A 22807-nucleotide genomic window follows, 5' to 3' on the forward strand; every position below is an offset into this window, starting at 1 on the left:
TCATAATCAGAGATGTTGGGTAATCTATGACTTGCCATTAGATGACATTCAAATATTTTCACAGACTTTTCAAGCTTTTTAATTATGACCAAACGACAAAATTGTAAATAAACAAATGTGTTTGCATTCATGGATTCTGTTCTTCTTGTGTATATACCCTGGTAACTCAATAAAGCACAGGCTTTGATCTATTAAAGGGTAAAAAGTATGGTAATCTTCTGCAGCATTACATGAAGCATTTAGTGCAGATGTGTTGCTCAGAACAGCCACATCAGTGAATGCTCATTTTATCTTTTTTTTTCTTCCCCACAAGTTATAACTACAAGCATTCATAATATTCCATTCATAAGAGCTGACAATAATTGCAATACAAAGAAAACTGCCATATTGCAACACATATAATCAGCACACCATAGTAAATTCCTTTATACATAATTTATAGTCCCATACGCATCATTGCTGGGTATTTCTTTTTATCAGACAATGAAATCAGAGTCACATCTACATATAACTTTAGGCGGCATCAAAAGCAGCTCCCCTGAACAAGATAATGATCTTTGCAAGTATAAATATACAGCAAGTTGTTAGCTTTTATACACATGATTTGTTTGAAATATGCACGGCTTATTATTTCTATCAAAATAAGTAAAACTTTAAGATGTATACAAATTTCCCTCTGATTTGTGATTCATAGACATGTCTGAAGATATAAATAGTTAGTTAATAAATTCAGGGTTACTCAATGTGTATGAAATTTTGAACAGAGTTAGACACTTCACACCAAAAATCCCAGCTGGGACCATTACAACATATGGATAGATTTTATGTTCATTAGTATACAGTCACCATCTGTTATTAGACCTGGAGGGTATATAGGAATAATAAACCTACTACTGAATATTCCACCACACACATGGTTTTTTTGACTGCTTAAGGTTTGGTGTTTGTTTGTTTTTTCCATACGGACAGCTATGTTTGGATCTGCATTTTTTGAAATTTCATGAGATAGACTTTAAAATAAGTTTCTATTTTCTACAAATATCTGATAAAAGAAATGTCTTGTTTGACTAGGGTCTCATCTTGTTTTAGGGCTCAAAATAAAACTTTGGAAATACTGTTGTGATATTGTCCAATTGTTCCCAAATAAGTAGTGGCAACAGCTTGACAACAATTTTATTTATCATTAAACTACTTCGCAGTTGGCTTCATTATCAACTAGCAAGAAAAATAAAATGGCTGTCCCTTCTATCTTCAGTTCCTCAAGTTCACCAATATTTGACTTTGCATTTTCATCTGCAAAACATCACTGTAGATGCAGATGTGTGATGGAACAATGCTTAAAGAAAAAACACGAACTTATCTCAAGTAACTAGGGATGTGTGTTTTTATGTGTGTTGATGCATGAACACTGATGTCCTAGGTAAGGTATGTTCTAAGACTGTGTATTTTTAGCCTTGGGAATCAAATAATCTCACCCTTTTGCAGTCCCCCTTTTTTCTCTTCTTTTTCAACATCCAAAGGGATCAATTTTTGTTGTAATGTATCCCATCAGATGGACATTTAGAATATCTCAGATCTTCCACACACATGGATTTACCAACAATATTCACACTATTCTGAACGGTCTGCTCCGTTCGAACTGGGTTCAGAGACATTATTAATATTGTCATTACCGTACAGACAGTGCAACTTACACATTGTGGGAATGAAGGTCGGTGGGATTAAGACATGCAGGATGAAAGAAAAGGATGAGGGGCAAAAGAAAATGATCAACATGGTTAGTCCATAACATGTATGTGATGCATGTCTTTACCATAAAAGGGAGAGAGCTTGTTAATTTACCATGTGCACCTGGGACCTGGCACAAAAGGGCGGGGTGGTTGACGGACAGATTGGCGAAGTTGTGCAACACAAACATGAGGATGAATGGATGGGACTGTGCATGGCATATGAATGGGTGCAACATATGTAAATTCAATTTTAACCAAAAAGAAAAGACAGCAAAGTGAAAAACAAAATAAAACAAAACCCACAATGGTTATATGTTGCAAATGTGCAGTGCAAGCAGTACAAATGATATGGAGCAGTTACACAAAGAGCAAAATATTACCCAGTGAATTAATACTGTGGGTGCGGAGTCTTTTAACAAAACCATCTCTCAAGCTAAGCCCAACCATGTATCAAACATCAAGTTCACTCATGTTGGTACTATTCTTTCTTCTTGGCAGTGGAATTTTATATTATTGAGAGACATAGGTTGAAAATAAGAATGTATGCAAAACATTCCTCATTTATCCTCTCCCTTATGTAAACCAGATTTTCTTTCTTCAAAATTGGATAATGATCATTATTTGAAATGACCACTATCTTGGGGCAGAAAGATTGGGATTGCATTCATATGAGATACATACAATGGACTCGCAGTGGAGGTTGCACATAAAAATACCATAATCATATTTTGGTTCTGAATTGCTTACACCAAAATTACCTATTCTTGGGAATTACATTTATCCCATCTACTTATTACAATCAAACCTGTGAGTAGTGGCCACTCAATGGAAGCAGAGAAGGCAGATAATTATATTTGATAATATTCCATCTGTAACAAACATTTCATGCATGTCTCCCACACAAATATGAATGTTAAAGGTATATGCCACTATTTGCTTCATCTCAAAAATAAGCTAGTGAAAAAAAAAATATATATATACATTTTGCATTGCTTTGATTTGATTGTTTATTACTAACAATTTGAGTAGCAGCAATGTTGCCATGGGAACAATGATTTTTTTTTTTTGCTGTAATGCTACCAGCAGCAGTGGCTCTGCATTGGTTAGAAGACTTTAAGATAGTGTATGTGAGATATCTCATATCAACTGACCGATGCTTTCAGAGCATTCTTGATACAAATAGGGGCTCAAACAGAGGGTTAGTAATCTGTTAGGAGGTGGTAAACTCTCATCTGTGTGCAGATGGGTTTGGAATGGGGCCTGACCAGATGTTGGCATTTTGTTGCTGGTGACTTGTGGCATTAAATTCAGTTCAGACATTTTGGGAGATGAAACTTTTGACCATTTATTATTACATGCAGATGCTATAACAAGAAGGCACATGATTTGACAAATATCAATTGAGAGTAAAAAAGGTATGAAAAGTTATTTCATAGCTGCAATAGTTAAGGAATGAAAGTAAGTTTATCACATGGTCGATATAAAGGTAGAAAAACAAAAACAAGACATACTGAGCTAGCCTCCACATTCAGTGAGCCACGATACTGTTTTAGGATAAAGAAATCATGCAAATTCAATGTGTAAGTAAAATAAAGTGAAGCTCATGCATTTTGCATCTACACCAAGTAAATCTAATGTGAAAGGTGAAGTGGACAAAATTTGGTCTGCCTTTGAAGAAACAAACAAATAAAAATTGATATGAACACAACTTGCACAGACACTGACATGGCTAGAAGTGTGTGTCCGTATCCCTCAAATGGACACAATAGCAAGTGCTCAACAAATACTTCACAAGTATCCAATAGTACAGAGTTAAATAAAAATGGTCTGTTTAATTCACTTTTAATGATAGTTTCATACTGCATCTACTACAAATGACTATACTGTCTTTTCTTTTAATGGCCATTCAAAATGCAATAAAGGAAACAAAAGAGATATCGGATGATGAAATAAAAAAAGAAGAAAACAGATAAAACAACCTGCCCTAGTATCAAACACAAGAAACATTTTATGTAGGATAAGGTTAATTCAAGCCTATCATGGCTACATGATTCATACAATGTACATCATCTGATTGGGCCATATGTCGTTTCTCCCCTCTTCACTAGTTTGAATTTGAGAAAGATCCATTGAGAGTATATCACTTGGAACTTAACAGTAATGGGTAAACTATCCAACAAGACTTTTAAACAGAAATGATGGAAACTATACAAAATCAAACATATGTTATAGCACAGCAGAGAATAAGATCATCCTACTAATTCGAAATGGCTGCGTTGGTCAAATGACTTTGATGTCTTGTGGAAAAGCAAAGTAATTCCTCACACATTTCTCTGTTTAGAGAAACTCAGGATTTTGTGTGAATACAACATGAGGAATAGATTCAGTCTCTCTATAACAAAATAACTGTGGCAATAATATATGTCCTATCACCATCAGCCATTACAGTATCTTTTTAAGAAATCTTCAAACTTGTGAAAATTACAAATGTGTCCACAGAGGCATTACATCACAGAAATAACACTTAAGAACATCACGTTGCCTGCCAGGCAGAAGGGCTCTAACATTAAATTTGGCCAAAAAAAAAAAAAAATCAAATTTGTTGCTTGTAACATAATTTGGGAGAGTTTGAAAGCTCTTTCATATGATTTAATCATTTTTTTTTTCAAATGCGCAAACCTTAGGCCCTTCTGCCATGCAGGCAACGATGAAACAATACTGACACTCCATAAATATGACATTTAAAAAAAAGGATTATGTGTCACATGACATCAGAGTCACCTGACCAAGACAACCATGTGGCAAAACACAGATCAGGGGGGTGTTTCATCAATGTTTGTCAGCGCTGACAATTTCAGCAAAATCCTTGGTTTTGACTGGCTGAGATGCGCTGGTCACTAACTGTTACTATGGTGATTGTCAGCGCTGACAAGTTGTCAGTGCTGACAAACATTGATGAAACACCCCCTTGACTTGTCACTGAAAGCAAATTGAGCTACTCTGAGCACTGCTGGTTTGTATTCTTGCTGTTTGCTGCCCTCTATCAGTGTGAGACAGATATCTTGATCATGCACTGAACTTCAAATCAACATTAAAAAAAAACTCATGCCGACAGAAAATGAAGACACATGATAATTCCTGGGGAGGGGAGGGGGATTAGGTGGGATCAGGTCAAAATTGCCAGAACTTTCATTCCTACTGAACAAAATATGTTAAAATCTAGAGGCTGTTTTACTGTGATGATGGCTTTTCTCCTGTCACTAGGACAGTCTCATAAATTTTGCAAAACATGAATTTTCTGATATAGCCATTTTTCATCATTCCCCAGACTCTTTGCAAGCTGTGCGATATATGATAAAAGATTTGTACCACTGAATCTTTCCAAGAACCTACCAAAGAAACAATTAGAATTCAAGTGATCAGAACAATAACATCAAATTCAGATGCAGTAAACTGTACAAGATATCAGACATTTAAACATGATTGGTATAATCAAAACACAGCAGAAATATACCTAACATATACTTCTTCTTTTTTTGAAAATAAAAATGGACTTGAATTTGGACAGAAAGTAGTTCAGATTTCTAACACTTGATCATTATTCTTTTTTTTTTTCTCTTCTCTGATGAAAAGCCTGTGAGTTTTGCCCGGGTTTCATGGTGACAGATCATATTTTACAAATTGTACAGATGCCTGTATTGTATGTATTTTCATACTTTTACCTCTGACACACCTGTGGACCACTTTCATACAGACATTGCACAAACTTCAACACACAGCCACATGCATTTATGGAATACTCCTGAACAGGCATGCCATAGGGTATCCACAGTTTCACTTTATCATGCATTCATACATAGCAGGCATGCAGAATGGGTATCATTTTTTATGGTGACCAACAGCAAATGGTACAAAATCAGGAATGGAAGATGCTGGGGAGGGAAAGTGGAGTCAATCAAAATATTTTGCACAAAATGACTAATTTCTTTAAATACTGGCTGGCGATTAACCAAGAACCAAGGGTGACAACTACAACAACAAAAAAGGTCAATGTCTGCCATGATTCAATCAACACTGAAGACTTTTAATTTTTAGAAACAAATTGCTAAGAGAAAACCGTTTTCATTGATTTGAGTGTATTCCAGAATGCTTCCAAAAATAATATCCTTGACGCAGAAGAAGATAAGATAATGCACTAAAAATACAAGTTAGATGTACCAATAATACAAAAAGTGAATTTTTATTAGCTTTCACAAGACTAACCTTGCAATTCTTACATCTTCAAAGATATCCCCAGTTTATCTTTATTCTTGTATACCAGAAGAATCAAAATTTACAGGTGCTGTGTGCACCAACAGAAAAATGAGCTCTTTCAATCTCTCTGTGTTTTTCTTTCAGTATATCAAATCAGACTCAGAAATACTGTGACAAGATATACAAATATACAGAGCAGTAAAAATGTATCAGCAATATATTTTTTTCATTTCTTTCCTTGTTCAGAGTTCATCCTAAAACCATTCCAATATTTTCTACTATGTGTATGTTAAAGGCTGTAGTGAGTAAACTGCAACCATACTTACATTCGTCGTTCGCTTTGACTTGACATATGTACTGATGCAGCAGGCTGGGGCTCGTTGCACGCATCGCTCATGGACCGCGTACTTGCAAACTATGTATGTACAAACAAGGGCGAATTAATGTGTGTTTGATATGGAAAGAAAGGAAGAAATGTGAAAGCATCGAGAGAGAAAGCGAAAGACATGGAGACAAGATATAGAGATGGGATAGACAGACAAATAGATTGATAGATAGACAGACAAATAGATTGATAGATAGGCAAACAAAATGAGAAGAAAATGGAGAGTGAATGATAGAGGAACAAGAGACAGGAGAGAGAGAGAAAAAAAAAGAAAGAAAGAGGGGAGAGAGAAAACAAACATATCACATCTTTAAGAATGACTTCAAATAACTTCTTCCTAAAGAGAGTCGGGTGATACTTTATGCAAAGAAGTACACATATCAGTGTACAGACTCAAGTAGCATAACTACAGAACACTCCCATTATAACGAACATGGTTATAACAAAATTCCAATACAACGAAATAAATATTCAATACTGTTGTTTATTTGTTCGGTTAAAACAAAATTTTGATATAACGAAAGAAAACTGCCGGTCTCGAGGACCTCTTTATAACAGGAGTCCATTGTATCTCAAACAGAATGGTCAATGAGGTCAGTGAAATCACCATTGAAAGATACCCTTCCTACGGTCAACAGCAGTTTCGTAGTGCAACTGATTGACAAACTGCCCTACTTTGTATCATATACACCTTAAATAAATACATAATGTATTATAAATACTCACGCTAAAATAAAACAAAACAAAACAAAACCAAAACAACTCATTGCTAAAATTTCATTTATTTGAAAGTACTTTTGTATTCTTTAATTCGATGCAATGCCAACATTCTTAAACATGATCAGGATTTTTAGATCAAGGTATGAAATACCAACATGGTACTGATGTAAAAGAGGCAAGCAGTTTGCTATAAAGTGGGCGTGTCTTGTATTAGGTCAGTGTAAGCAGTGAGTTTAATTCTTGGATAAGGTCTTTAATCCAGGATGCTGCTCTTTACTACAGTGGGGACACCTGCCAGTACTAGGGACATACACTGCATAAATGATGTAGCCCTGCCAAAGCTTTTGCAGGGCTAGTTCTATTACCCTGGGTAAATTAGACAGTACACTAATGTGGCTTACACCCACGCTTCTCAACCTTTTTCAACCCGAGGTCAACTTTGGCTCACACAATTTTTTTAAAGAGGCCTAGTTAGATTGAATACCAATTTTTTTTTCTTTCAATTCTGGCTGATATCTCAGCCCACCTGAAAGAGCTTTGTGGCCCACCAGTGGAGAATCACTGGCTTGCAACCCATAAACTAGCCTGTTTATAATGCAGATGCAAAAAACAAAGTCAAGAAAACTGCAACAAAAGGTGAGCTGGATGAAATATTTGGTGTTTGTTCAAAACTTGACAATTTGATATCATAACTACTTCCAGTCGGACTTCAAAGTCTTATAATATTCAGAAATCTAGAATGTTTCATTTCCTTTGTATGAGGCATGTCACTAGGGTGTTTCAGATTGAACTATTATGAGACACATGTATACATGGTATGCTTCACTACATCTAAAGTCTCTGGCTGACTTTCTCAAGACTGTGTTCCTCTCTTGGTGTCATCCTCAGTTTCTTATGGTAGGTCATTGGAAATCAAGTTGGACAAATCATACGACACTGGACAAGTCTGGAGAATTTGAAAATAAAAAAAACCATAGTATTGATATCTCTGACCATAACTTTTTTCTTTTTCTTCTTTTTGTGGTAGTGGTGGTGATGATGGGATGCATATTGAAACAATTTTAATTTTATCAAGTAGGCTCTTGAATTGCTTCTTGAATACTGTCTTTGCCCTTCCATGACACTGCAAGTCCAGGCAATGAGTTTTGCTTACATGTACAGCTAAGGCCCTGTTTGCCCAAGCCCACGAGAAGGTTGAGACATAGGTTGCAGTAGGCAGGCTTATTGTAGTGTTTTAACCTCCACACATGGCTCCCATCATCTTTCACATTCTGGGGAGGGAGACAGAGAGAGCAAGAAAACATATCATGTACATTTACAGTATGTGAATTGAGACAAATGTGTAGACACATATCAAGGCATAGGTATTAAATTGATAGATGACTTGCTGACATTTACATACACAATTTAAGACAAACGCAAATAGATTATATGGGTGAGTAGATATACATGTAGACAGTCAGTTGTACAGATCATATAGTCTGTTTGAGTCGATTAATGAAAAGACTGATAGATTGGCAGATAGACAAATGGCTTGACAGGCACTGATACCTAGAGATAGACAGATAGACAGACAGACAGACAGAAAGATGTGCTGATATGATTATATATACAGATGGATGCAAATACACACATACATTGTAGATAAGATATAGAAAGGGACTTATGCACATATTGAGGGAAAGAAAGAGAGAGGGAGAGAGATGGAGAGGGAGAGAGATGGAGAGAGTAAAATACACAGAGGAGAAAATTCTGTTGTGTTTAAGTTCAGAGGTCAAAAACATAAATTTTAATGGCATAAACACCACAGATATCTCTGAACAATATAACTCTACATGCCTAGCAGGTTACATGTCATCGCAACAACTAACCTGCCATACAAAATGTCACCCTTGTGCCATATACATATTAACCCGTTGAGGACGAGTCTCGAGTATACTCGGGCAAGTATCTATGGGAAATGCGTGTTGTAGCAAAATCAAACCGTCAAAACGTTCCATTCAGCATTGATTCCAGTTTAAAAAATCTAAGCTGCAATGTTCCATTTGCTAAAAGGGTCTCTTGCACTTTGTAAATATGAAACTGTGAAAACAAAATTAGGATAGAAAATAATACTTATTGCTTCACAAGCATGAAGGTTTGCGACTGACCAGACTTATCACATTCAACAATTCCCACTGACCATAGCATTGGAATAAACTGTTCAGTAAGTGGTTTATTAGATTGGAGTGGTATGGTGGAGTGTTTTATACAGTTTTAACACCATCATACAGCTCACAGTCAGCATAGCTCAACAGTTTTAAACAGTGTCTCTCCTATATCTTACATTGAGTACCAGGATTGCTTAATGAAATGCTTTTATATCAGTGCAGATTGAAGTTTGCGGTGCAAAAAAAAGAATAAGAAATAGCATACTGTAAAAGTAGAAATTTTCGCAGTATTGAAATTTTTGCGCTTTTCGCGCAACCAGAAACTAGTGCGAAAATTAAAAAGCAGGTGAACATCTTTGCTTGCCATATTTTCCAATAGCTGATGTCTTGATTCCACGGAGTTAAAAACATGTGAAACTGTACTCTTCCTACCCGTTCGAGCGCGAAAAATTAGTCATGCGAAAATATGCACTTTTACAGTACTCCATTCTGCAAGAAACCCCCCCCCCCAGAAAAAAAAATAAATAAACTACAGCATTTTTTTTTTCTCTCTCTAAAAACAAATATGAAATTTGGCTACTGAAGGCATACAAGGGTGACAGGAAACCATTGGCTACAAGTTCTTAGACCCAGCACTCGCCCCTCACCGATTCAAGGCCCAGGAGAACTAAAAGAGGAATGGTTGTCATGCCGCCACGGATCCATTCTTCCAGTGAGACGGTTCCATCTGAATCAAAGTCAATCTCTATCATCATGTCTTGGAGGATCTGAAGAAAAAAAATGACAACACCAACATGCATTGAGGAGGGATGACCAAATTTTTTTTTTAATCTAAAAAAGCAAACACCCCAATAGAGTGTTTGAGGGTGTCAATTTATACATTCATGTTACCTATGTCATACACAAATTCAACATCACTGAATGATTAACAAGCAACCATCTGATGGGATAATGATTTATTGTCCAAATACTAATCACTTCTTAATTACACACTCAGGTGTAAGTGCAGTTTTCTTTTCAACCTTATCCATTCAAATGAAACTAAAACTTTGTTAATCCTTCTGTGACTTTCACTTCCACAAATTACCTCTGCTCCATTCAAACAAAAGAAGGCGCAAGACTGGACTATGAAAGTAGAATCTAAATTGAGGCTGTCACTTCATACAGTCGAATCTTTGACTTAGATTTTGCTAACACTGTAAATCCTTTTCTGTGTTTTGTTAATATTCTAACACATTGGTCACACTCTGATAACCTTTTGGAACACAGATATCCTGATACCTCAATAGCACTAATCTAAGCCCAATAACACCTTCCGTATCTCAGTGGTATTTTTGTTTGCACCCATTACATTATTTCACTCCAGCGGGTCGTACTCATATCAAGAGTACATTTTTGTTTTTCTAAAAACCTGACAAAAACTACAGAACTGTAATGCTACAAAATATCTTGGCAAGTCAACACAGCCACGTGTGCCAGCAATGGGGTGGGACAGGGTAGGATAAGATGCTACAGTGTGTGCAGAAACAAATCTACTAGGATTAAAGCTGTGAGTAGATGTAGCCACAATCTCCCCCTCCACTCCCCCTCCCCATAAAGACACTATGTATACTCTTGAAGGCATGAGCCTTACTGGTCTAAGCTCCGTGACATCCCAGCCTAAATACTCCGCCACGTGCATCATCTGGTTCACTATACAGTCCAGCTCCTGAGAAAGAAAGAAACAATGATAAACTAAAAATAATCAACATATATTCGTGGGGAAACTTGAATGAGTATTACTTGTTTTGTACCACTTAAAACAATAAGGAAATACATGTAAGATGATGAAAAGCATCCAAGCACCATAACACAGATTTAACAGGAAGAGTAAAGACCAATACCATCGGTTTCTGATTAATTTTTTATAACTAACTCAGTAATGACAAATCCCATTGGGTCTGTTCTTGTTTCATTATCTTACTCTGTTCACATGAGGTATTGCATCTCTGAAAAAATTGGGCTTGATACATTCTCGGTTTACTCCCTTCACATGAAGTATTTCATCTCTGAAAAAAGTTGGGCTTGATACATAAATGGTTGATACCATTTCAACTTGACTGGATCAATGCCACTTCATTATTATCTTTTACCAGAGATATGACATGCCCTCCTATCAAGACACTTAGGAATCAAATTAACATTAATGGCATACATTAATTAATGTTGACTAGATTAAAACTTACACTGCTGTCCAGAATGCCATTGTCATCCGTATCATACAGCCGAAACATGACTGCAGAAAGAGGACAGAAAACACAGATTATGTAAGCAGGTCAAAAAGGGACGATATTGTGGGTATTAACTGTCTTTTCACAGTTTTCCAGATTCTGTGAAGTTTGGTGCTAAGATCAGCCTAAGTATTGAATCATACATGTCAAATTCAGCTGAACGCAGAGTCAAATTCAGCAAAGAGACAGATAGAGATAGATGTAGAAAGATGTAAATATCCTTTCTACTTGCAGCATTTTTCTCTGAATAATTAAGAATAACATCTCCTTACTCATAGTTTACAGTTTCTCATTCACCTAAGCAGATTTTAACATAATGATCATAAATCAAATGTCTTTTGTATGATTATCTATAAATGAGAGTTACAGGATGTACTAGCTTTGAAAAATGAAAATGTATGATTTTAATTTTGATTGGATTAGATGTTTTGTATGCCATTTCTGACATAAAACTAAACATGTCCTTTTTCCTACTAGCCTCAACAACAAAAAAAAATTCACTGGGAATATGCAAACACTGACAACATGCAATCAACGAGGTGCGATGAATGTGCAAGCGTAAAATAGTTGATATGGGGCATAGCATTAATCCTGTCATCTGAGTAATGTTGCATTAGTTACGGATTTGTGCTTGCATGGAGGAAAATCCTTCACATGTTTCAGACTACCAATACAAGGACCATAACACAATGTCTTCAAGTGATGGTAAGCTTAAGTCAGGGTTGCTAGATATTTAAGGTAAAAACTAGAATTTTATTACACCCAAAGTCTTGCAGACAAGATGACAAGGCTAGCTCTACTCTTTTTTCTGTGAGACAGATCACAAGGTATGCATACTGCTGTCAATAAAAGCATGAACACAACCAGAAAAATGTTCTAATATGATCATGTATGATCCAAACATGTCTCAGATGCATCATGTGTTGTTAGTATCACTTTTCTCTTCATTAGATCATGTTTAGTTGCAGATCAGTAAAACTGTGGGATTTTGTATTCCAGGTTAATGAGTTTGATAGTATTGCAAGACAAGCCCTAAAATACAGCAAGAATGTAACAAAATACAGTTGCTGTGCTGTGGTATAGAGGTACATGGCTAGAGACTTTCAAGCAGAAAGTCCTGAGTTCATACTGTAATACCAGATTTTTTTTCCCGTTAGTGAATCTTTCACAAATTTCACAAGGAGCAAAGATTCCTGAAAGTAAATTGAACCCGAAAGTGTTTGTTTGCACAATGCATTGAGTACCAGAGGTAATTAGCAAAAGTTTTATGATGTGAAAAAGGCTGTCCACCCACATTCACAAATGTTTCTGGTTTTACAGAATCCCAAGATAAGCATTACAACTATTTTTAATCCACTGACCCCCACGAAGAAACAGGCATCTAACAATGCTGAGTACTACTAAAAAAAGCCTTGCTGTCCAAAAGAGCAGTTGTTTACATGAAGTTATCATCATCATCATCATCATCATCATCATCATCATTTATGATTATATTGCCATTGCCTTCATTATCCTAATCACCATCATAGTTATCATCATCATTATCGCCATCATTCTTCCTGTTATTGCTATACTTGTTGCCATTATCATTGCACCCAAAGTAATCAAACATCCTGGGTATATATTATGAAAGCATAGTTTGTGACAGCTCACATCACAGTGCGTATGATTGCGTTCACTACACAAGCAGAGGAAATGGCTGCACACAGCATCACGAAGACAGACATGGATAAGATGGGAGGGAGGGGATACACAAATATTTTGCAATAATCTCCACCAGATGGTCCTAGTTTTGATAGTGGGATTCCTGCCGGGTCACAGTTGATGGAAAACTCCTGCCACGCCCGGCTGAAGAAAGCTAGGAGACTGAGGAAGGTGGGTGGGAGCTAACTTCACATTGTGGGATCATCGTCACATTTCAGATCACTCTAGGTCATACACACACACACACACACACACTATAGTATACATACCATGCAAAGTTCTGTTGAACTATCCTAAAGCTTGTTCTCCATTATCTTTTTCTTACAAAAGAATCCTATCTACATACACCTCAAATTTGCTGTATAGTATCTTTATTAGAGAGAAAGAGAGAGAGAGAAAAAAAAGGAATCAATAGGCACACCTAAAATTTAACTGTTAACTACTGACACATATTCTCATATGTGATGCAATGTCTGCGCTGAGATAGACAAACATCAGATTCCCTTGTGGTCAAGTTCAGAGATTTTCCAACAACAGAGAGAGGGAGAAAGATACCTCGATAACACTTCACACTATACTAACCAAGGAATCATCCAACGAATCACATTCAGCTCTTCCCCGGTCTAGGCTCTACAGCCAGGTTTTTGGGGTACCCTCTAGGAGTATATGAGAGGCACGGTGGGGCTGTTTAAAAACCTGAGATTGGACGGTCATAGGAGGACCTGACTGGATTGAGGACGTGGGAGGGATGTTAAACTGCTGTCCTACAGTCGTCCAGCTTGAAATTGAAAGGGATGGTGAGGTATTGCCCTCGCTCCAGATCCCTCTCCAGTTCTCTTAGTCTCTCTCTTTCTCTCTCTTCTGAACCTTGGCATTTCAGGCAGCAGGGATTCAATGTAAGTCCCAATTTCCCCCCATTTGGCATGAAGAGGGAGTGTAGGAGTGCAGCAAGATTGATGAAAGACCAAATCGAGTTGCAAAAAAATGGCAACAACTCCCATGCTAATGACCAATGGTAGAGGAGGAACGTGCAAGCTAGAGTTTTCCTTGATGGAGGTGGGCTCAAAATATCTCAAAGAATGAAGTAGATAAAAAGCAAAGCGTACAGAAATTAATGAGTATTTGACATACTCATCAAACTTTTGTCATCATCCTCATCATCATGATTACAGTATAAATACTGTCTTCATACATTATTACTATATTATATTACATTATTTTATATTATATTATATCATATTATATCATATTATATTATATTATATTATATTATATTATATTATATTATATTATATTATATTATATTATATTATATTATATTATATTTAATCATATTATATTATATTATGTTGTATATCATATCATATCACAGTATAGTATAATATGATATAATATTATATCATATATATCTTATATATCACATTAACTTCACATTACATCATATCAATTACAGTATCATAATATGGATACAATATTATCTTTATTGTAATCCACTTATAATCATCCACATTGCTGTCATCATCACACTTACCATCGTCATTAGCTGAATGAAGTCCTCATCTTCAAAATGAGACACAATTGATATTAGTCTCTGCATCCTATACCTTTATGAGATTACTTCGCATTTCGCTGCTTATACAAACTTCACCAATCCTCAAACCTATAATGATGACTTTGCTTGACCGATATCATCACAGAGAAGAGACAAGAAGGAGGACCAAGGTCTGGCAGGAATTCTCATCTATCCCAACCTCTTTCTTTTTCAATTCCTCCCATTTACCCTTCTTGAGTAAAAATTTGATTCACGGTTCTAACTGCTCCTCAGCCTTAGAATGTATTTGGAGTTAATTGCATGAACAAATTCTTACGAGATATCCTCCTGTGAACAGACTTGCCAATCCTAAGTCTCTCTTTAGTCCCCTTTATCCATTAGACTCATCACCTCATCTCTATTCCATCAGCCTCTCTTTAATCAGATGATACTAGTGCACAGGTCAATGGCTTTACCTCACACACAAACACATCTACCTACAAAAACACATACGCACACGCCAACACATCAAGACGCAGGAATGACAAAATTGTTTTCCCCACTGCACAAGCATTACGATGACGAGGAAAGAGAGGGGGAAAAAAATCAAAATAAGGCAGCTAAAGCCATCGCAATTATCCCTTAATCCCCGAGACTTGTCTTACGAATTGACGCAATCCTGCAGTGCGCGGTGGTGTTGCGTACAGGGTCTGCTCTCTCTCTCTGAGAGGAAAAGGTGAGGGGTAGGGCGGTCGGGACGGGTAGGTGGGGGGAAAGTCAGTTAATTGATTTGCTGGGCATAGCTTGGATTTGAAATGTGCAAATGAGATTGATGGTATGGATTTAGGAACTGGGATGAGGGGGCGAGGTGGACAGGAGAAGGTCTGTGAAGGAGAGAGATAGAGAGAACGAGAGAAAGATGTAGAAAACCATGTAAGAGAGAAAAATGAAATGGAGAAAATAATATATAGAAAAATGAGATGGAGAGAGAGAGGGCAAAACCTGAAATGAAGAGAGTACAAGAGCATGAGAGGGAGAGAAAGAGAGAAATAAACAAAAGAGGAAGAATCACAGATGAAGAAAGAAAAGATGGAGAGGAATGATGTGATAAAAGGGAGGAGAACTTTGATGGATGGATGACGGGACTTAGCCTCCCTTCAATCATGGTAGAGGGATTTAGAGCTGATTAGGTGGGCTGCAACACAGCGGCAATATTGAGTAATGGCAAATACTCTGAGATCCCATTGTTATACAGGGAGAGAGAGTGAAAGACAGAGACAGACAGACAGACAGACAGACATACAGACAGACAGAGAGAAAATGGGGAAGGGAGAAGGGCAGGCAGCCATTAGACATGAAGACAAGGATAACAAACTAATGCCTGAAATTCTCATGCACAATTTCTCCTTTCCACTTCATGAGAACAGGGAGTCTCAAATATATTTCCCAATTTTGACAATGGAAGTCATTTGGGCCAGCTGATAAAGGAACAAAATTAGGCATGCAATATTGCTTTGCAGGTGAAATAGGGCACATTTGACAAGAGCAACAAGAACATCATGCAAGACAAACCTGTTGAAGATTTGAATCTTTTACATGTCTCACGGTCACATCTTAAACCAGGCTCATAATCTCATCAGAACACTTCTGGGGTCACAGTTTATCCTTTCAGAGTTTTGCATCAAATTTTGTCAGATCATTTCAAAGCTGAAACAATCAGGTCTGTCTCTCCCGGTCTCCTCATCATGTTCCTCCAAATATTTAGTGAGAACCACACCCATTTTTGATTTATCCTCATAACACATATCACTTGAGCTTTGTTTCCTACACAGTATGATCTTAAACCATGAATCATGACCTCTAACCTTGCTAACCCTCTAATCTTATGAGGTAATCTGAGTGTGGTCACATATACCCTTTCCAAGAGCTCACTTACACATGGAGTATGCAAATGATAAAATCAACCCCTGCCAACTTGGTCAAAAAAAAAAAACCAAGAAGAAAAAGAAGAAAAAAAAAAGGGGGGAAGGAAAAAAAGGGGGAAAAAGGAAAAAATCAGGAGTGGGGTTTAGTTGTACTGCACATCAGACTAGCAACTCACACTCTAGCTTGTCCTCTGGTTTGCCTCCCTCCAAGAGTGACAGGTAGCAGACGATGTCTTTCATGTACACCACCTGGTTCGTGACATCCGGATGAGCTAGCTCACCCCGCGACGACGTGAGGGCAGTCAGCGAGTCCGTGTCTTTGGCGTTCTTTTTGCTCTTGCGCAGGGCCATGAGGATTGCGCTCTTTTTCCGTTTGTTGTTATCGGTGGTTTTACCTGAGCCTGTGGACACAGAGAGAGAGAAATACCACATTGTCTGCAAGGAGGCTACTGCCGAGAATGCCTGAGCACAGTACTGACTGATATATAAGAAATTATTTGCCTTTGGGTTTTGGATGGTTCAGAAAGTCTTCAGGTATGAAAATACATGTTCGGGATGGTGGATTGTTAGGAATCTGAAAAAAAAACCCAAAAACACACAGCTAGTAATGCTCCTAAAATTTCTCTTTTGCCATGCCAAAACTGTTCACAAGTGTTGCCAACGTTCATAGTAAATCAAAAAGCATATTTCAGTTTTGATGTATAGTCAGTCCACGAGGTACGGTAGGATTTGAAATTGTAGGGGGACTCAAGTGGTAGGTTGCATTGCTTGTATTCATTCCATCTCTCACCTTTGTCGATATTTGTTTGGTCTACCCTGAGAGCGTCCGTGGTTCGCATGGAATGGCTTGAAGGAGTGCCGTTGGAGGCGTTGGACTTCTTGGACGAGCTGCGGGACTGAGACGGACTCCCTTGTGGAACACCCCCTGAGTCCTGGCCATGACCTATGTAGAGAAACAGGAGAAAGGGTGAATAGAGGAAAAAGATTATGAACTAAGAATGATTCCTAATTGAGTTGTAAATGAGACATGAATGCATTCCTCAAAGAAGTGAAACTTGGATTGTCCTTCTCTTTCTTTAGTCATTTGCATGTGACTGGTTAATACCATTTCTAGACTATTGATAGGTGTTTTGGTCAAAGTAAACAATGAGAAGTGGTCAGTGTTGGATATTCTTTTTATTCCAGCTCCCAGGAAATGTTTTGCTTACCATTTTTGATTTGCTGTCTAGAAAAAAAAGGAATCAGCAAGCTTTTTTTTTATCCCCCCCCCCCCCCCCCCCCCCCCCCACGGAAATGAATCATCATTCTTCAGTGCATGGCACATGCACGGAAGGGAAATGGCATCTCCTTTTTCACCTTAGATTACAGGGTATTCATTGCTTCCCTTTCTATTTCCTATATTGTCTTATAATCACACAAGCCAAAACAATCATAAGTAAGCAACTTGGCCTGTTTAGCTTCTGCAAACTGGGTGATCTAAAGTTACTGGAAAGTTTAGAGTGTTACATTTGTATTTGTAAACACATTTTGATGGCACACAAGGAATGGAATAAATCAGCCTGGGGAAGAAAAAAAAAGATCTCTTATGTGACAAACTATACACACTGAAGAGTAAATGAAGCCTGTTCATCAAAAAGTAATGTCAGACAAGTCAAATCATACCACATTCTAGTTCATACAAAGTCTTTTTCATCAATAAAACATTAGATACATTCACTGTTCATCGTGGCATCATTCACTGCATGTCAGGTAATTTCTCATTAGTGCTGGTAAATGAGGACATTACTTGCTACACACCAACAAACTTGAGACACAGCAATCCACCCACGAAGTCATCTATACTTTAATAGCTGAAACAATGGCGTCAAAGTTGACAATTGATGCCAGTAAAGAGAGCATAAACTACAGAGCTCCTGTGGACCCAGCAGGAGGAGTCCTTTTATGAATTCATCATGGCCGTTCAACACTCACGGGAGCATTCCTTTATGTCACGTTGCATCGCAGTTAGAGAGTGTTTTGTTTCTGAGCAGAAATAAAGGGAATGCTAACCACTGGCATGTTTTTTATTTTCCAGCAAAGGGAAACTAGTGAACCAAATCTGTGATTTTCTCCATCATTCTGGAATCCATCTGGCAAGCTGGCAGTCCTGCCTAGAACTGATACTTGGATTTTTTTTTTTTTTTTGCCTTCTCTCAACTTTCTTGGGTTGCTTCATGACACAATCACAGAGAATCACCAAAGGATATTCATATCACACTAAGTAGGCTCTTCTCAATGCTGAGAGGAAAGTACAAAAATGATAACACTTCAGCGAAATCTTCTGTACAATATGCATCACACACACATGATTTGATTAACAAAAACCATCAGTGATTTGTCAGACGCATTTCTGTTTTTAGTAAAACACAGACTCCTACAAAATAGATTTCAGCTTCCACATGACGTATCACTCATCAGAATTAGACCCCCCACCCCCCCCCCCCCAAAAAAAAAAGAAAAGAAAAGAAAAAAAGAAAGGAATAAAAATATCCAACCTTTGGAAATGATAGTTTTTAATTAAGAAAAACCAACAACAGACATTTGAAGGTGAGGGTCTATTTGAATGAGACCTGCTGATTCACTGTTTGTTGTGTACACACCAATAAAGGGATTTAAATTCCTTAGCAACCACTAAGAAAAGGCTATCAGATTATCCTAAAGAGTGGAATACATCTTCAGAACGTTTAATCTTATTAATTCAAAGTATCTGTACTATTAACTATTTCTAAAAGTTCTTGTAGGGTTTCTATCTACACTTCCACATGTTTTCGAGATTGGAAATGGAGAAAAATAATGTCAGAAAGAAGACACATTGATTGAACTAAAACTATTAAAGAAAACACTTCTTTTCCTTACTTTTATGCTTCTAAACTGAAGTGAACTATAAAAGCGATGCAAATGCATGTTGACTTGTATTGATCATAATAACTTAATCATCACTCATGTGGCAAGAAAGAATATATGAATATGTGCCATATATTCTATAATAATATTTGTTTTTCTTCAGATTGACTTTCTTTTTATACACCCTCAAAAAAAAACCCTTCTAAACAAGATTCTGCCAGTGACATCTTCTGCCAACATCACTGAAGTACAAAAATGATTAACATAAGATACTGGACTGCACCTTCCTCTAGCATGACTTGCTTATTCCCCTGCAATGTCTTTAGTTAATCATATTAGTAACATGGAAACATGCAAGTTATGCTCAGTCTAGAGAAATCTGCATTCAAATGTCTTTTCGTAATCATATTAGTACTTGAGCAATGATGCTGTCACTGGTAGAATCCTGGTTAGAAGTTTGTTTGTTTGTTTGTTTATTTCTTTATTTCTTTCTTTTGGTGTATCTACAATGTATGTAATCTGAAGAAAAATAGCATCAAAATTGTTATAAAATATACGGGACATATTTAGATATTCATTTGACCACATAGTGATGTTGAGTGTATCATGAAACACAAGTCAACATGCAATTGCAATACACAGTTTCTATAAAATACCACTAGAGGAAGGATTATTTCATCAGATACACAAAAATTGACAGTAACATCCGTAACCAACAGCAACATACATAATACATATTCAGACATACCAGGAACACTGAACCACACATATTTTTGTGGGACTAGTCATAAAAGGTTACATACAAGTTTGGTGTTTCCAGAGCTCAGTGTTTGCAAGAGGGTTTGACCACTTCAGTTTATCAAATCTACGACCATACACAATAGGGCTTCCATTGAGAGACGGAGTAGACATAATGTATAAATTCCCAACTCTGCAAGTATTTCATAACGGAGGAACCCTATGGCTACACTCCTCCCTGTCCTATGCCAACAGACGTGATCAAATTATGATCCCATCAAATTGTGCCCTCCAAGAAAAGAACTGAAAAACAAAACCAGAGCAGAAGGAAACAGAGAAACAAAATGCATGATATCATATTGGAAACAAGAAAAAAAAAATTCACACACACGTCAAGGCTGCTGCATTTTGGCACAGGTTTATTTGATAAATGCCAGTGAGGCGAAGGTTGGATTCATGAGGAGAAACGTAATGCAGTATATCCTACTTCTGAAAAGTATATGGCTAGAAGTGTGAGAGATGAACTGGGGACAAGTGCCATATGACACCCTATTTTATCCTCAGAATGCTCTGATGACGATAAAATTATATTCGCATCATGTATTATGCTACAGGAAAGGCTCGATACATCTTTCAGCCCCCTCAAATTCTATCTATCTTTTTCTCATCTCTGATGAAATCAAAGTAAAAGAAACAAGATCTGTTTTTTCGGAAGCAGAAGAGATGTAAAGATGACACACAGAGAGCAATGTTTCTCGCTGTTTTCTGGTTGTTATTTTGTAGACTCCTAAATAGAGTCCAGGAATGCAAGTTGTACTTAGGTTTTTTAAAAAACAAGATGGGGGGGGGGGGGGAGAGGAGGAACGGACAGGGTTTTTTTTTTCAACATGAAAAAACAAAAAACAAAAAACAAAAACTAGCTACTTCTCAGAATTGTGTAGACTCAAATGTGGAGAAAACCTACAGAGTGCCAGCTTGGTCATGACGTGACATGAGCTCAACTTTGCTGATTTAACCGCAATGTCTTCTTATTAGGCAGAGAAGTTGGGTGTTTTCCTGTTTCCAACAACAACAACAAAAATCAGATCATCACCCCCTCTGATCACTTGACTCATATTCCTGTCATTGCTTTCAAAACAGGTAATCAAAATGAGGGGAAATTAAATAAAAACAAGAAAGACAAGACAGATGAGAGGAGTGTGAGAGAGTAGAGTGGTTTTGCAGTGAAAAACAATCTAGCATTCCAGGAATTTGCTGTAATAGTGTATGTGCACTTAGGGCCTTTGGAAACCACATCAATACAGAGGAGGTCTACTCTATTAGGTATGGGTTGCATTCTAGGCACACATTGATCATTGTGACATTATGTACTGAACCAGTTGTGATTTTTGGCTCTTCACGAGTCTAAATTTTGTCTTCATCCACGGTCCCACTTGAGGATCTACAAATCATGGCTGCATTGATTGCCGCAGTCATTTATTGCAATTACATTCTCGGTCTGCTTATCGTTGCCCAACGTATCTACTTTTCTCGGCTGCTCCCGTTTGGGAAGCTACTTGAGTTTGGTGAAGGAAAAAAAAAGATACAGGCGAGGGGGGTAGGGAAAGTTGGATCTAGATTTTGCTGGATAAATCCCTCGCCTCTCCACCGACTATTCACCTTCCCTAAACGGGAATGCAAATTCCTGTCCAATCGCATCCGCCGAGACTTGCTGGAAATGGAGACAAACGAGCGCTCTCCTTCGCCTAAATCGCCGCAAAATGCTCGAGCTGCATTCGGATCAAGGCCATGTCACACAATTGCATTCCACCGATGCCTTGCATCCTCCAAAACAACCACAGCATCGCAACTGAAGCTCCCAAAAGTTTTCTGCTTGTTGAGGACACTGTCCTCCACTGCGAATCCCTGAAGTAGAAACAACATTACGGCAAAGAAAGTCACCCAAGTGCTGTTTCACAAACAATCATGCCAACAACACATCACCGTCAATGAATTTATGCGTCTTGCTGAATCCTAAGCCTTTTTAGAAAATCTCTGAACAGCTCAAACCCACCTGTTCTAGCTATTCCATCTACTATATATAGATGCCTTGTATGTCACTATTTTGCTCACTGGGTAACTGAAGTATAAAGGTGCTATTAAAGATTAAAGTGTAAACGATGAACACTTGCATGTCAACATGCTTGCTTTGTGATCATGAATTACTTTGTCATGTGTGAGTTTTGTTTTGCCAGCAAAGAACTTTAATACAAAAAAAAATATAACAGTCACATGACCACAATATATCAGCTGACATACAAACATTTCAAATAATCGGAACACATAACAGTCTATTTTTTCTTATTCTTCTATTGTGAAAAAGCCTTCTATTGACATTATGATACATCTGTGTTAATTACTATTTGTATCATTCTCTGTTACAGAAGAAAAGTGAAGTGTGTATTATGTTTTTTGAAAATTGAAAATAAATTTGTATTGAACTGAATATTCTCCTAAAATTGATTTTACTTTTAAGTA

At 37.3% G+C, this 22807-nt stretch overlaps 1 protein-coding gene across 6 annotated transcripts in view; it reads right to left on the minus strand.

Annotated features, from left to right (window-relative positions):
* Positions 1-22807, minus strand: part of LOC139726971 (diacylglycerol kinase beta-like) — a 275552-nt gene that overhangs the window by 45228 nt on the left and 207517 nt on the right. For all 6 annotated transcript variants that reach the window (XM_071638181.1, XM_071638126.1, XM_071638321.1 and 3 more), the window contains 7 exons: positions 17460-17612; positions 16846-17070; positions 11465-11514; positions 10873-10947; positions 9887-10006; positions 8243-8360; positions 6311-6399 (listed from right to left, as the gene is read on the minus strand). In XM_071638181.1, the coding sequence (XP_071494282.1) occupies positions 6311-6399; positions 8243-8360; positions 9887-10006; positions 10873-10947; positions 11465-11514; positions 16846-17070; positions 17460-17612 (830 nt within the window). The remainder of the gene's footprint in view (positions 1-6310; positions 6400-8242; positions 8361-9886; positions 10007-10872; positions 10948-11464; positions 11515-16845; positions 17071-17459; positions 17613-22807) is intronic.

The sequence above is a fragment of the Diadema antillarum genome, unplaced genomic scaffold (genome assembly GCF_040938485.1).
Source record: "Diadema antillarum isolate AM-2024a unplaced genomic scaffold, OU_Dant_1.0 scf00000001, whole genome shotgun sequence".
NCBI classification, from domain to species: domain Eukaryota; kingdom Metazoa; phylum Echinodermata; class Echinoidea; order Diadematoida; family Diadematidae; genus Diadema; species Diadema antillarum.